Below are 16949 nucleotides of genomic sequence, written 5' to 3' on the forward strand. Positions count from 1 at the left end.
CTGTTGGAAATAAACCCAACATGTAACCCAGGGTTTGTATTCATAGTCCAAACTAGTCGATGTACCCATGAGATGAAACATACAGAGACCAACACTACCATTTCTCTTGAAATTGCTTGGGCCCGAATGGGGTTTGATTCTACATCCAAGTACATCACTTAGACTGCTATCTCATTTGAATTGACTGAAAACCCCTTGAGGTATAGGCCTTTTTGACGAAGTTGTTAATTTTTTCGTCTTTTTACTGTATAGAGATGAACTTAAATTTCAAAAAAAAAAATGGTCCTCTCAAAAATGTTGATTATTTTTCAAGGAATTTAAAAAATATTACAAAAAAAGTCAAACTCCCTTGTACTCGAGCGCTTAAACCAAGTTGTAATTAATAATTATCGGCCGCATTTATACATAGGTACCTACCTATTTTATGCTAAGGTAGAAATCATGTAGGTAAGTATAAGTAAATTTTTTTTGGAAAAATCATTTTACATCTGACGTAATTCTACTTCATACTATTTTTATCATATTTTTTTGCAAACTTTTCGCCTTGCATACCTCGCCGCGCCGCTCCTAAAAACCTCCCTTGGCAGTACGAATTCATAACCAAACAGGTTCCATTACCACCGCGTCGTCATCCGCTACCTTTTCCTAGTTCCAACACCCTTCTGACCGAGCGCTTAAACCAAGCTGCGCGCGCCGCGCAGGTGGGTTTAAACGCACGGGTATACTACTTGCGTTAATTAAGAATACCTATTTTTACCAACTATACTAATCACACGTGTCGCGCATAAATACACAATGACAGCTGAGCATAGCCTCAAAGCATCATAACGCAATAAAAAAAATGCTCTCTGTCAATTTAAAGCAATGTAAACAAGATTGTAAACAAAACGTTGATCTTAAAGTACCTATTTCAAAGTGTACATTTCGTAAAAAGTTCAGACGTTGAGCCAATATAAGCTTGGCCGAAGGTCATTTGCCTAACCTTTACTTTCAATAGCAACAATTTTCCAATTCTAAGAAAGCAAAAATTTTCCATATTCGGCATTATTAATCATTTATCGGCTAAAAGTATCATCAATGTAATTCTACGAGTATATCAAATCGAACAAACATTATATAAGTCCCCCTTCTTCTCTCATGGCCACTTCAACCACTTGGAGAAAAATTTGAATGTTGGTTCCCTGCATTCTCTGCTATTTAGAATTACCTACCCTTCATTCTGGCTGTTAGTGAGTAATGGGACATCCTGTATATAATGTATTTTAAAAACGACGTCGACACTTTATCCTGCAATAACGTTCGACGTTTCTGAGCTGTCAAGTGTCAAACGATTTTATGAATGAAACTTTCGCAAGAGTTTTAATATTTAACTTGTTTAAACGAAATAGAATCTCATAACCGATAGCTATATGTAACTTTTGATTGTCGATCTATAGACCAAACAATCAACGACGACGCAGGCTGGGTTATTCCTGTGGCTTTTTCATCATACCCCTCTTGTCAAATCGACGAAAAATTCCCGAAAGCGATGTCGAATACATTGGCTCTGCCTTCTGACAGCTCACATATCCTTATACATATGTAGCCTACGAGTAATACGCAATATTTATTATTTATATTCGGAGTATTGAATAAACGATTCAACATATTCGCAGATTTCACTCTACTTGGTTTCAAGATTGGGTAATTTTCATGTCGTGTTTAAAACAAGAAAATAAGGCTAAAGGCTTTCGCGATGTTTCCTTCGGTTGTTTTTGAATAATTTCTCGACATTATCAAATTTCTCTCGTAATAGAGCATACGCTTAAAATTTAATTCGAAATCAAACTTAATTGAGCTTGGTTGAACTTCAATAACAAGCTAAACAAGATCTCGGCCTCGGCCTATGTATAAGCTTACTAGGCCTTATGTAACGCTGTATTTGAACATAATTCATGTGAAAACTCGAATATCTTGGTTAAACGATGCGATGTAGATAATAGATATTCGAATTCAATAAGAAACATACCTATTTACATACATAGTAAAAACCTCACATACATAAACTCAGATATAACGTCTGTGGATAAATTTCAAATTTCGAAACAATGACCGCGTAGGTATAAGGTACTTGCCTCCATAATGTAGGTATAATATAACGAAACATGTTGGGTAGTATTAAATCTTTCGTAGATTCCCAACGGATTTCGTTTCATCCCTTATATTACTTACACAGTTCTCTTATAATGGACAGAGTACTATATCATCGAAAGACAAGTACAAAAGTCAAACACCTGCTCGTACAGCGAAAAATTTTTGTTTCAACGAAAACCGAAAAGAAAATCTCTGGTGTAATCTATTCGTATGTTTGCATATTTTTCCCCGAGTACGGTTTTATTGGGAGGTATATTTTCGCGTCATTTACGCCTAGAATTTCTCGTTGGGTTAAAATAAAACTCGATAAAACTAGAAAAAAAAAATCAATTACCTCGATTTCTTCGAGTTCTCTTCTCCGGGGATATATCTAAATTACCTTCTTGAATTCGTTTCTTCGTGGTGTTTACTTTGGGAGTAGGTTAGTGTAAATAGTCCTCCATTAGTCCGAGACAGCCTATCTGCAAAGGATTAAATCAGTAAAAATAAATTCATTAATGAAAAGACTCAATCAACGTTTGAAAAACTACCTGCAGATAGGTTTAAAATACCATTTTGAGTTTTTATTTCGTTGATGGGTAAGTTTACACCTACACAAAGTGGTCTCGACTTTCAAGTTTTTAATGTTTTTTTTTTGCTTTCGTGTTTCTAATACGTACGTGCGTGTTTCATTTTACGAAAAAAAAAACTTGGATAAATAAATTTTGATTCTTGAATACAGGTGGTGCAACTTTCGCATGCTCCCTCAAAAACTTTCAAAAAAATTTAAAATTCAGGGTGGTATTTAAAAAACGAAATTTTAATACACTTTTCAAAATCCCAATTCTTTATAGCAACCCTCCTCCCCGCTTCTGAATAAAAATGGAAGCGATTTCTAAATTGTTTCATATTTCTCATTATAAAAAATATAATTACGTAGGGAAGTACCTAAAATTTTTCAATAGAAAAAAATTTGTTTGTTGAAATTACGTGGTTTTACAAAAACGAGATGCAGGGGACGAGAATGGAACGAAGGGAGGCAAATGAAGGAAATTTATTCCCCTCCAAAAATTTCTGAAAGTCCCTAAGAATGACTTTTAAATTTTTAAAATCTTGACTAAAAAAGATAGAATGAACTTGGACTAGCAGACGCGATTTTTAAAAAGGCTGACTCAGTGAGCATAGTGACTTGGCCATTGACTCAGATTTTGATTTTTATGCCATTTTTCGACAAATAATAAGTATTCGAGGGCATAAGCGGGTTTTCATCCGTACGCCGGGGAGAAGGATAAAAGACCTTCCTAAGGGCAAAATGAGTTTCTCAAGGGGTCTACTGTTTTCAACTAACTCGACTCTTGATATAAGAAACAGAAGCGCTGGAGAGAGCAATGACACTGAATTTTTTAAATTTTCGACTTAAACAATGACCTACAAATCAATTTTTGAAAAAGAAAATATTTTCACGTTTTTCAATATAAGTTTTGTTCTTTTCTACAACAGATGAATTTTTCAGTTTGTTCAATCGAAAATCTGACGTCATATTCGTATTCAGCGTCACAAAAAACATACTATATTTCATATGTCGCACGAACAAAACACTTTTTTGAACTTTTACCCCCTTTGGGGTGGTGCTGGGGCGCCTGAATGGAATCCAATCAAAAATCAAACGTCATATTCGCGTTCAGCGTCACCAAAAACATGCAATTCGATATATCACAAGCCCCAGATTTTCTTTCAAAAGTTTCGCCCAAAATTAGGGGATGGGGAAAAATTCATCCCCGAGGTCTTACACGCAGATCGCAGCGACTTGTCCACCATAAGGGGTCATACTACATAAATCGATGGTGGATCGTGGCCAAAAAATTAGCTGCTGAAGCGAACAGGGTGCCGAATGATTTCAATTTATATATTTTTTTGAGTGTATTTTTTGTGATTTTTCGATATTCAAACCCCCATAACTTTTCCCCCCATCAACCTCAGCAGCCAAAACTTTGGCTCATAATATATTTTTTGATGCTCTATCCGTCTGTGAAAAATAGCCTATGCACAATGTTGATAAACTTTTATCAATTTTTCATAATTTTCAATGACTTTTCTGCGATTTAAACCATTTTTTACTATCGTTTTTATGGCATTCTAAGATATTTTCAAGTTGTAACTTTCGTTGGAATTTTTCTCAATTTTACACTTTTTAGTCGATTGCATGGAAAGTTTAAAAATTATTTCAAAGCCAATTTTGAAAATTATTTCGATGGTACTCAGTGCAATTTTTGTAAAATCACAATAAATTTTGAGGTAATTTATCTGATTAATTTTTCATGCCTTTCAGCAATTTTTCATTATTTTTAATACTTTGACAGTATATGTACTTTGTTCAAATTTTGCAATGTTTCGTCAACTTTTAAGCATTTCAATATTAGTGTGTATAAAATTCCAACGAATTATCAAGTACAAATTTTAATTCTGCATGCTTTTGCTCAACTTTAGTATTTTGAATCAATTTTTTAGTGAATTTTAGAGATTTTATCCACACTGCCTCTTTATAAAACTATAATATTAAGTACATAATTTCAACATTTCAAAGGGATTAAAGGCTCATTTCTGTTGAAAATTTAGCCATGTTTGAATTTTGGTTCAAAGTCATTCGAGCTCAGGCTTCTTCAATCAGTCACTAAACCAAATTCAAAAAGGCTACAGAGAATTCAAGGAAAACAGATAATACCCTATGGCTCTCATCAAGATTTTCATACTTTGCAGGAGAGAAAGAGAGACATGTTGAATGGTTAAAAGTGATGAAAATGGCCTCATGAGACCACAATAATGAATTTTTGAACTTGTTTTGTCAATATAGAGGTATTTTCAGTGGTTCTCAACAAATCATCAGAAATTTAAAAAAGTACATACATACATAACTGAATTGGTTCCAAAATTGCACCCCTACTCATGGCATTATTTTGTTTTTTCTACATTTATAATTAGAGTTCATCAAAAAGTAAAATAAAATGAAAATAACATTTTTCATCATTTTCGAGCACCCTGTGATCAAATGTCTGAAATTCTTTCATCCCCCATTGAAATCTTTCATTATGGGAAACACAACATCTTTTCGGCCAAAGTTATTTACACCGGATGCTATTTATAGGCCACACTGTATAAACACCTAAGTAATCAATCTAAAATAAAAATTACGCACGTAGACTTATTTCCTTCTTTAAGAAATCCACCTATAGCTCTAAACTCGCAGCCAAAATACGAAAAAATTTCCACAAAAGCGAATGATTGATGCCGAAAGTAGACATACAATACATTCGAATTTTCAATGAATAAAAAAAAACATCAATCGAGTAGGTAGGTAACAATTTAAAGAAACGTATTAATTTTAAAAAATTAGGTCAAAGTTGTTTAATTTAATATTCTTCAGTTTTAACGAACACCTGGCCCCCGTTTACGAAACATAATCCTGAAGTAGGTACCTACCTACTTATTTGATCAATTATATACCTCGAGGCTAGTTTCCCAACTCAAAGCGAATAACATCGAAATTCACAATGCTTACATTTTCCGTTCAAGTAAATACATATAACCTTGTGAAGAAAATTATCCACTTTTTTCCAGCCGAATAATATTTTCACAATCGTGTTTTACATTGATAAAAACCCATCGCGGCAAATGAAAAATACGAACCGACGTAAAAATAAATATTCTCGTACATTGATGCTGAATTTTCTCAGATTTTTCTTCTCTCAATAAGAACGTTTCTTTTCAATACGTCGATAACCGAGATGAACATGAGATTGTTCCGTCATCTCAACACTTCAATATTTTTTCTGCTTCGAATACGTGGGTGTAGGAGTACAATAGACGTTTGGTCCAATCTCCAATATCTTATTAATAATACTTTTTTTAATCTTTCAAACAGGAATTTGATTACTTTTCGTAGCGTGTTAAGTGGAAGTTAATGCGTCGACAAGGGGTTTCTTTTGATAGCTTGCTCGTAAATGATGATGAATATTCGATTGAATACTCGAAGGTATTATTCAGAAAATTATAATAATTTGGGGAAGAATTTCACTCAGAATGTTCATATTTTTTTGCAACGAAATCTTATATCTAATATTTTGATACGATCGTGAGAATAAATAAAAACAGTTGTTATCTATAAAAAAAAAATACAAACATCGTTAGGTAAATTTCACACCTACTTACCATATCAATAAAAAAAAGTACTTATAAAATGAATGTGCGGAGGAAAGGTACATACGTAGTTGAATACCTATATTTGGACAAACAACCATTCTAACGATACCCTCTTTACCTTTTGGCTTTCTATCAGTGCACAAAATCGTCAACACTACATAGTTATAAAGCAAAGAAAACCGCAGAAACTTTTCGGGATCGACTTTCCAAAATTTTAGTACACTCGGTTAAAATCAAGATACAGATTTGACATTTTACACGTGAACTAAGTAGGTATGTTTATCTACATAATTTACATTTTTGTGTCGACAAAGTGGAATGGTTGGCGAATTTTATTGAAGTATATAAACTATGCAGATATTAGCAAACTTCAACGATGCCTTGAGAAAAGCGTAGGTTCGACGAAAATTAATTAATCCCCAGCCACAGTCTCCCCGCAAAGAAAAAATTCCCGTCCCGGGGATGGTAGAATAGGTATAGGATCCCAATTATCTGATTTGATCTGGGTGAGACAAGGATAATTCGAATCATTTTTTATTTTGGAAAAAAATTAAGTATTTTCAGCATACGAAAAAGTAATAATCATCCTTCCAATTGAATTTTTAAAGGATGGATTTTCAACGAAGCTCCAACGTTGACGTGCGTAATTTTAAGAAAAAAGAGTGACCAAAAAAAAATCAATTTTCACTGAACTATTGCGACTCAAGTTCTTCTTGTTTCACTTCATCTTCATCGTCAGTTTTTAAAAAATTAAACAAAACTGCACTCGGCACTGTTATAACAATAAGTAGGTAAAGGTATATTGCAGAGGAGGGACATGTTCAATTAGAGATTGAAATTCAAGATGAAAGGGATTTTTGAAATATTAAATTCGAAAAGTAGGTAACCTTTTAACATGTAATTTAGTACTTTTCACCGCAAAATTTCTATCTACTCTCAATTTTTCCCCAGGGCTATGTAAAGTTAACCGATACAAAAACATAGTTTTGAGAAAAACGTACAGGCAAACTTTTGTAACCGTTTTATATTTAAGCATTACTCAAACTTTGTGGAATTTTTTACCGCCAACGCAACTACCAGTGAAGTAGAATTTGGAAACAGAATCGAACAGGAAATTGAAAACCTTGAGAACAGGACAGAAAGCGATTTTTTTCATAAAACCAAAAACTTACTTATTTTCGAAACGAGCCGAAAACTTGGACCTAAATCAAACAACGTGAAGCAGAAGCGATGAAATCGGTATTGTTAGAATGCTCGAGCAACTTTCGAATGAAAAATTTCATATTTAAATCATTTTTAGAGGTAACTTGACGTTTATCCATAAACTGATACCGTCACCGAAAAAAAAGGGTACAGAAATTAAAATATCCCACCTATTTAGAGAAGAAATACTTAATGAGCAAAAAAATATTTTATTTCTGTTTTTGAAAGGGTTCCTATACCTACTTGCTTTTTAAAATTCATCTGGCAACGCCTACCAATTGAAAATTGTGCCCAATAGCTATTGGCTATTTTATTACCAGTGGATTTCCTTCCCGAAATTTAGAAGGGAATGACAATCAGAGCCCTGAACTAATGTGAACAAAATTTTGCTTACATATTTAGTCACCTATACAAGTACCTACTCGAAGGAATATCAATTGCACGTGCACATAACACACTTTAAGACCATGATTTTTGACATGATTTTTTAAGACAAAATAATTATACATATTAAACGCGATTACTTCATAAAGAGGTTAATCTATGACAACTCTTAAAATGAAATCGAAAACTCGAAGAATCAAATCAAAAATTGAACATGAAACAGAAGACCTTGGAAATAAATTGAAAATGAAATGAAAAATGGAAAATTAAATTTAAAATTCTGAAATAATGAAGTCTGTCGATATTTAACTATGTAAATGAAATCAACAACTACGTAGAAATGACGATGCAAATTCTAAAAAATCGAACATCAAATCAAAAACTCTGAAAAAAAAATTAAAAACTGAGAGTGAAAATCTAAAACTCTGAAAGTGAAACATAGAGCTCCCAAAATGAAGTGAGAGTTGCTGTATATGGCTCATTAAATGAAATAAAAAAAAAAAAAAAAAAGTATCTTTGAAAATGAAATTAAGAACTAAAGTGTGCCATTTTAAAATAGAAAACTCTGAAAATAAAATAGGAATCTCCAAAAATGAAATATAAAATTTTAAATAAAATAATATAAAACTAAAAATCAAAAACTAAAAGTAAAACTGAAAACTGATCTAAAACTGAAAATGAAACTGAAAACTTTGAGATTAAAATAAAAAACTAAAACTAAAATCAAAAAATGAAACCAAGACAGGAAACTTAATAAATAGAATCAAAAATTTAAAATTATATTTAAAATTCTGAATATATTTTTCAGAAACTGAAGATAAAATGGAAAAACAAAATTAAAATCAAAAACTCTTAAAGACATTTCAGTTATGTACTCTCATACCAATCCGAATTTACAATTAATGAACATACTCGTACTTACCTAATTCGTATAAATTATTGAAAACAGAATAGGCAAACAGTTATCACAATTCCCAAAATCATGAGATTCATTAAGAGAATTCATTCAGAATCATATTTTCAGTTCTTTCATTTTTTGGAGGGTCCCAAAATCCTCCCCATACAGGGTGCCCAGAAATATCGCGAACCCCTAAAAAAGCTTTCTGCTAAAAGTGCTAAATATTTCGGTTGGTCACAGTTAATGATGATAATTATAGTACATGATTGGTTGTTGGACTGGAGAGATAACATTCCACCAATCATAAGCATCTATTTCACGTTGCCAACCTATACTTTTAATGAAAAGCTTTCTTTGGGGTTCACGTCGATATTTCTGGGCACCCTGTACAACTCTCAGCAATCAGTAACATTTTCGGGGTCATACGCGTTGAATTTGATTTTCGTGATAGAATTTATTGTACAAATGAGCAGATAAAGGGGAGGGAGGAAGGTTATCACGGAGAAAAAATATAATTTGAAAATGTGACATCTTGTTTGTAAGATTTCTATTTTCTGGAGTCATTGAATGCGAATAACAACTGAGTCTTTCATCTGACCCTCTCAATCACCAAGCATCCCCTCTTCCTCTTATTTGCCCAAAAGCTAAGGAAAATGGAAAATGTTGTTCGACAGTTGTTGTTTTCCATATTTTATGGGAACAACGTTCAATATTAGAGCTATTTTCCAAATTTCCCCCTCCACCTAAAGTGCAATAAATTCATCATCATTACTATCGAGAATATTCGTATCACATATTGAACAATTCGCCATTGTAAAATTAAATAATAGCATAGATACGACCAAAAGAAACGATAATTCATGAAAGCAAAATGAACTTGAATGAATGTCATAAGAAAATTTAGTAAAGAGTTGATGAGATTTTCCCTTTCATAATTTATTAACAACGAATTTCCTCCCAATATAGGCTACCTACGTCGAGCTAGTTGTACCCACTACCTACAGTAGCAAGCAGAATCTCATTTCACATACACAGCTCACAAGCAAAAAGACGCGAGTAAAACAAATATTATGACAACCCTTTATACCGCAATTTCATTTCTAATTTTAGACTCGATCGTAATCCTCGTATGCAGATCGTGTCTTATTTCAGAACTCAGAATTAGCCGAAATTGAACCTATGGTTTACCACAATTTAAAATAATCGTTTTCGGCAAACGTTCGCTTTGTGAGGCTGAAAAAAAAACTGCTTTTATGTCAAATCTTTGAGTAGGCAATTCAAGAGACCAAAATTTGTCCATCTTTTATTGAAGACGTTGTGTTGCTTAAATAATCCAAATTAAAATCTGATTGCTCTTCGCAAACGAGCTTCTCGGATATCGCAATTAAGTTGTGGTTTCTGGCGATGCTGCCATTTTACGAGATTATTTTACGAGTTCGAATAATGAGGAGTGAACGGTTTCATTTGTACCTTGTACGACGACTCACTATCAATCAGATACCTACTCTTTGCTCATTAAATGCAGATTAGTCGAAATTCCACTGGGTATACCTATTTTACTTTGTGAAATACCAAGTTTGAAAATTTATAATTTATTATACATTTGTATGGTTTTTTTTGTCGCAATTTGAGATAAATTCGGTGGTGAGATGTTGGAATCACCTTTTGTGGGTGTTTTTCTAATTTTTAGTTCAATTTTAAAAATCATACAGTCATCTGCATATTAACTTATATGTGGTAAATACGCCTACAATATTTTTACAAAATTCACAATTTTTTTCTCGGCATATCACGTCAATGAAGAAGAGTAAAAATTCGACACACGACCTCAATGCTTCGCTCTTTTTATAAGCTGTGTAGGAGTTATTCGTAGATATATAGGTGCTCACAAATTCACAAGGACATTCGAAAAATTCATCTGTATGACGTCTTAGAAAAGGAAAACACCTGAAAATAAGCTCAGTAATAATTATGTCATGGAAACACACTGCCTACGTAGGTATAACGAATTACAATTCTACCACAGTGATTTAAAATTTCGAATAATTAATTCCACAAGGAAAAATTTTTTTCGTAGTCCGATTGGTTGATTAAAAATTTTCCTTAATCCGAGTGCAAATTTTATCAAAAAAATTATAACCTTCTCTACGTTGTACAATTTAATCTTTATTAAAAAACGCCTTTTTCATACAGTCGGTTTGAAGAAAAAAAAACACGGTTTAAAATCAATTTAAAACTGCCTACACCGGATTTTAAAAATAGTGGAAAAAATATTACCGCGAAATCAAATGTCTACAATTTCAAAGGCTCGAGATTCAACTGTAATACTAGCAAATAAATTTAACATTTGAAAAATGGAGTATTTCCCAGCAGAATACAAATTCGCCGAATACACATTAGAATATTTCATAAGCCCAAGTTATGCCAAGTACGAGTATTTTCTAGCTTGATTTATATTGCGACTAAAATAACGTAATTTTTCGCCAAAATTGAAAAAACAAATTCGTCTACACCGCAACACCGACACGATCGAAACACCCCCAACGTAATCATTTATTCGCGGGACAAAAGCTTTGCTCTAATTTGAACACTTCTATACTCACGCTGTTCAGTTTTACTGGATCTTTTATAAAAATAAATTTGTCATTAATTACCGACCAACCTACCCACCCATTTACCTACCTACCGATCTATGTATCTACCGAAACTGTGGGGGAAAAAAAGTAAAGATTAAATTTCGGTGAAATGAGGTTAGGCTTTAGCCAAACTGTCATAACGGTTAACTGCGTCGCTAACAGAAGTCTGTTTCTATTTATTTTCAAATCATAACCGTAATAAAATGTCTTTTCAAATAATATACTTTCGTTTCTATGAATCAGAAATATTCTCTCAATATTCCTATTAACTCTTACTCTCCGCCACTTCGATGGGACATTTGTAGTCAGAGTCACGCGGGCATGAAGAGAAGAAAATCAATGAGGGAATAATGGTTGGGTCTACTTAGTCCACAATTGATAAAATTTCTGAAGAATAAAGTACACGACAAAGTTTGCACGCGCCACAATTTAATTTGTTCAAAATCACCTTCGAAAAATAAGATTGGCTCTCGAAAATTTCTTTTTTTCAAAATATCAAAATTTTATCAAAACGTTGAAATTCAATTTTCAAGATCATTTCAAATTCTGTACCGAATTATACACTTAAAATCAACTGAAATGCCAAATGTCCTTGAGAATTTAAAAATTAAGAATTTTCAAAGTTTTGTTGCACTAGAATTATGAATTTTCGATCAATGCGGTAGAGGATTCTGTTTTGGTGAAAAGATGTTGTATTTCATAAAGACGCTGAAAAAACCAACATTCTTTCATATTCTACATGGTAGGGTGCCTTTTTGGTTGAAAAAAAAAACACGTGTGGATTTCTTGTGCTTTTTTCTCAAGGAATTGAACCGCATAAAATACAAATACTGACACATCTATCAATCCGTAGACTATTTTTTTCGGTGAATGTTAAAATTTCGATGTACATATTTTCAGATTCCACAATCTACATAACTAAAGGTATTATTTACCTACTTGCTGTAAAAATGATTATGTAAAATTTCGTTATTTCGAGTTCGATTCGTAAAACCAAAGTCCATGCATAATGTATCACGACATACGAAATATTTTGAAAAATTTTGGAATCAAAGAATTTGAATTTATGTAAGCATACCCAGATTGACCGAATAGCTAGCAGCTAACCATATAGATCGAAACTTCTGCTACTCGCAGACTAACTGAGAAATTATACGAGCACGTGAAAATTCAAAACTCGCAACCTCTTAAAATATGTTTTATTTACAGCAAATGAGTTGAAAATTCAATTTTTTAAAGCGTTGACAATTCGTGCAACGTGAAAAATTCACCGACTACATCTCGTTGCGTTACTTTAAACTCTTTATCTACTTCATCCTTCAAACACCTTCAGCCAACTTCGGAACAGTATTCAACTTTTTGACTTCGTCATTATATACAAATTGTCCTCGAAAAACGAAACACTTCTCGTAATTTTTGCAAACTGTCTAGAATGAATAAAAGTAGGTAGAGGTACCTAAACCAAATACTACGTCATATACCATTAAAGGTCGCAAATAAAGAAACTTTCAAACTTGAATTATCGAACAAACAAAACTAGGTATGACAACCTTTTGTTAGGTGATGTATAAAAAGCAAAACATTTGATACATTTTAAATTCAAGGGCCATCGTCATTTGTGTCATCTGTTAGGGGTTACCCATCCCATAATTAGCTAACTTTAGTTTCTAAATTTTCACTCAAAGATTATACCTACTTACTTATACGCAGAAAACTAAAACATATGCGCAAAGAGCGGTGGGAGGGAGAGAGGAGGGCCAGGAGGGGGGAGAATGAAGATACCTACCTACAGAAGATACATTATACTCGTAACACCGGAAATGTTGCGTAATTAATGCGATTTGCAGGACGTAGATTTATGATAACATGGCTCATGATGGATTCACTTTGAGATTATACTTTCCTAAAATGTCAAGCTTCCCTTTCATCGTCGGCAATACTTATTTTTGCAGTATTTTTCTCGCTAAATATTGAAGTAGAGACGCTTCTTCATACCTATGAATACAAAATATCAAATGATTTTGACCAATAAAGAAAACAACTATTGCATTTGAAAATAATAAAAAGACTACCTTGTTGAACAATGATACGAGACTTTAATATTACCGTTTTTTCGCAGGTGAGAGAGAGATACGCAGAAGCCTAAAAATTTAGTCCACGCCATATTTGCCCGAAAATACCATTTTTTATACTTACATAAAATTTTTCACCCTTGACGAACCAACCATACTTAGGTACTTTCCAAAGCGTTGGATAAAATACATTCTTACCTCCTTTGAAAAATAAAAATAGAAGTGAACAATTTCTGCTCGGGTGAAAACATCTTAGAATGTTACTACGTACCGCTGTATCAAATTTTCTTGAAAATAAATTTTTCGTATTTTCAAAAAGGAAATCGATGTATAAAAATTGTGTTTTTTCGACACCTGCCTACGAGTCTAGTACCCAAGCTGTTTCGAATTCAATTTGTAATCAATAAAATTTGTGGTGGTTTGACAGGAGTAAATATTGAAGAGAAGGTCAAATTTTCGTCATGTCCACTGGAAGTCTATACCTACTTATTCATAATTTTCAAGTCATTCGCTTTTGTATTCGATTTTTAAAAATAAAAATGATAAAAACAATATACATATGCACCAGTATCAACAAAAGAACCTTTTGGTCATATACTCACTCATTTTTTACTTGAGTATAAGGGGTCCATAGGGTAGCCCAAAAAAATGTCAACTTTCTAAAATTAAAAATTGAGGATAAATTTATGAAAAAATCAAAATGGTTGCTTACTATCCAAGAACCAGGGTGTCTAAGGAAACTCCTAGACAAAAAAATTATGACTTTTTCGGGACTTATTTTTCACATTTTTACCGCATGAAAATCCCCCCTCCCCCCAAATAAATAACTTGAAACTGCGAGAAAATTATTTTAAATTTGTAGGCAGGTATAGAAAATGTGACATTAAAAAATGCTTAACATACAACACAAGTCTTCTAATCAAATCACAAATACCAAAAAAGTAAATTATCAACGTAAAAAACAACAACAATATTAGATAGGAAAAATAAAACAGAAATGTGAATAAATCGAAATGAAACAAGAATAACAACGAATTGAAACACACTAAAATGTAATACATATTTCGTAACATTTCTGCTGAAATAATTCTGAAGATATTTTTTCATATTTGACTCAAAATTTCGAACAGAATTGCCATTTTTTACAGGATCAAAAATTAGGTAGGTATTTCAGTTTTTTTCATTTTTCTGATTTTTTAAACAAATTTTTGATTTTTTTTTCATTTTATGGGCTTTTTAGAAAATTTTCAAGTATGTTTCGAGCAGTTGACTGTTCTCCATCAATTTCAAATCGCTCGATAGAGGGCATTTTTAATCAACTTCGGCAGCTGAAAATTTAATCCTATCACAAATTCGGTATTCCGAATCGATTAGGATCGGTGAATCACAAATCAGAGGCGACGAGTTGAAAAACTTATTTTTCACAACTCTCAAGTTTTCAAAAATTCCAAAATCGTACATTTTTGATATAAATCGCTCGAAATTCACCTGCCCTGTAAAGTCGACCCATCGATCGAATTCTGCCATTTTTGGACCGATCTGGAGCCTCCAGCAAAAGTTTACTTTTCTGCAGAATGCTCGAATTGCTCCAGAAAATATTACTTTGAGTGAGCCAAATTTCAGCTCGATCGGAATTGACGAGTTGTAGACAAAAGTTCCCTCGTTAGTCAAAAATCCAGCAAAAGTTTTTTCCAATTTTTTTGCTGCGAAAACAAATTTTACCGCAGTTTTGCTCTAAAGTTAACTCTTCATGTTCTGATAAGACATGACGGGATACCTAACTTCGCTATAGAAAAACACTTCTTGAAAAAATTTCAAAAATTCTGAAGTGCGTAGGTAAATTCTGGCTTACCTCTCAGAAATTGTGAATTTTTGAAAGCTTCTGCCCTAGGTACATAACTATACTTACCTAATTATGTATTGGCAATTTCAAATTTAAAAAATTGAGCGTTTTTGCTGACAATTCTACAACTTTTAATAGTACGCTTGGGAACTGGGAACCATTACCTTTTGCTGGAGGCTCCAAATCGGCTTGAAAGTGATTGCAATCTATTCGAGTGGTTAACTTTAGAGCACAGAGCAAATTTTGATTTCAATTTCGAGAAATTATTTTCACCATTTTCAAAAATTTGCCAGAAAAAAAAACATTTTATAAACAAACAAAATTCAACTAGAATTTAAACGTTCAAATTGATAATTGAATAAATTAACGAAAAACAAAATAAAAATATTATGATGTATTTCATAAATTAAAAACAAAATAGGCAGACGAAGTTGGTTTTATTATGTAGCTAGATAATACTGACGCATTTTTTAAAAAAATGTATTTTGTTGGTTTTTATTCCTAAAATTTTAATCAAAACGTTTTCTTAATTTACAGGTGAAAAGAATCACACCATTTGTAGGACGAGATAGACAAAGACGTTGGCATGATTGACAAACTTCATCCATAAAGACAGCAATGTTGACAACGAAAACACCTCATACTCCCAGAACTGCGAATGAATCGATGGAAAATTTCATCGTCGATATTACGAGTAATTTAGACTACCGCAAATGTCAATATCAATACCTATCTCACAAAACAATAACCAACGGCCAAAATGGATAAACTCAGCATCGACGTTTATCATATAATGTCCAGAATGAACATAAGCGATAATTTGATCAATGAGACGTTTAAAGATATTATGGCGCGTATGCCACCAAGCCGAGAACAAGTTCTGGAAGAATGTCACAAATGGACTTACGTCTTGGACATGTTTTACCGGTACTACGTGCCAATTTTGAGCCTTTGCGGAATCATAGGTAATCTGCTATCGTATCTAGTATTTTTGAACACGTATTTGAAAATGCGAAGCTCCAGTTACTATTTGGCAGCTCTATCAGCGGCTGATTTCGGTTTCCTGTCATCTATCACGCTAGTATGGATTAATGACAATCTGGGCATTCCAGTTTTCAACCAAGACGGCTGGTGTCAGTTGATGATCTATATAAGCTCGAATTGCAGCTTCCTCAGCGTCTGGTTGATAGTTGCATTCACGGTGGAACGATTTATAGCCGTGCAATATCCGCTTCATAGGCCACGCGTATGCACCATATCCAGAGCGAAATGTATAGTTAGCATATTAGTGAGCGTGTCTTTGATAACCCATTCGTATACTTTTTTCACCGCCGGTGTCGAAGGTGACAATTGCGATTTAAGAGAGACCTATCACGAACTGATGGGGGTCATCAATATTGTCGATACGCTAGTTACTCTCATAATACCGGTCGGGTTGATCATAATAATGAACGCCATGATAGCGAAAAATTTATTCCAATTTAGTAAACATTTCCGTCGACATAATGGGGCCAGTTCGAATCGAAGCGATGCCCAACTCTGTCCAACTGTGTTACAAGTAAGTACCTTGTTCGCTAACTTATGGAAAGTTTTACTGCACACCT

General features: G+C 33.2%; 1 protein-coding gene across 2 annotated transcripts in view; it reads left to right on the forward strand.

Moving 5' to 3' along the window:
• The window catches only part of LOC135836364 (uncharacterized), a 43219-nt gene that overhangs the window by 14429 nt on the left and 11841 nt on the right, over positions 1–16949 (forward strand). For both annotated transcript variants that reach the window (XM_065351156.1, XM_065351157.1), the window contains exon 2: positions 15883–16903. In XM_065351156.1, the coding sequence (XP_065207228.1) occupies positions 16106–16903 (798 nt within the window). In that variant the 5' untranslated portion in view covers positions 15883–16105. The remainder of the gene's footprint in view (positions 1–15882; positions 16904–16949) is intronic.

Source organism: Planococcus citri, chromosome 2 (assembly GCF_950023065.1).
Source record: "Planococcus citri chromosome 2, ihPlaCitr1.1, whole genome shotgun sequence".
Classification (NCBI taxonomy): Eukaryota; Metazoa; Arthropoda; class Insecta; order Hemiptera; family Pseudococcidae; genus Planococcus; species Planococcus citri.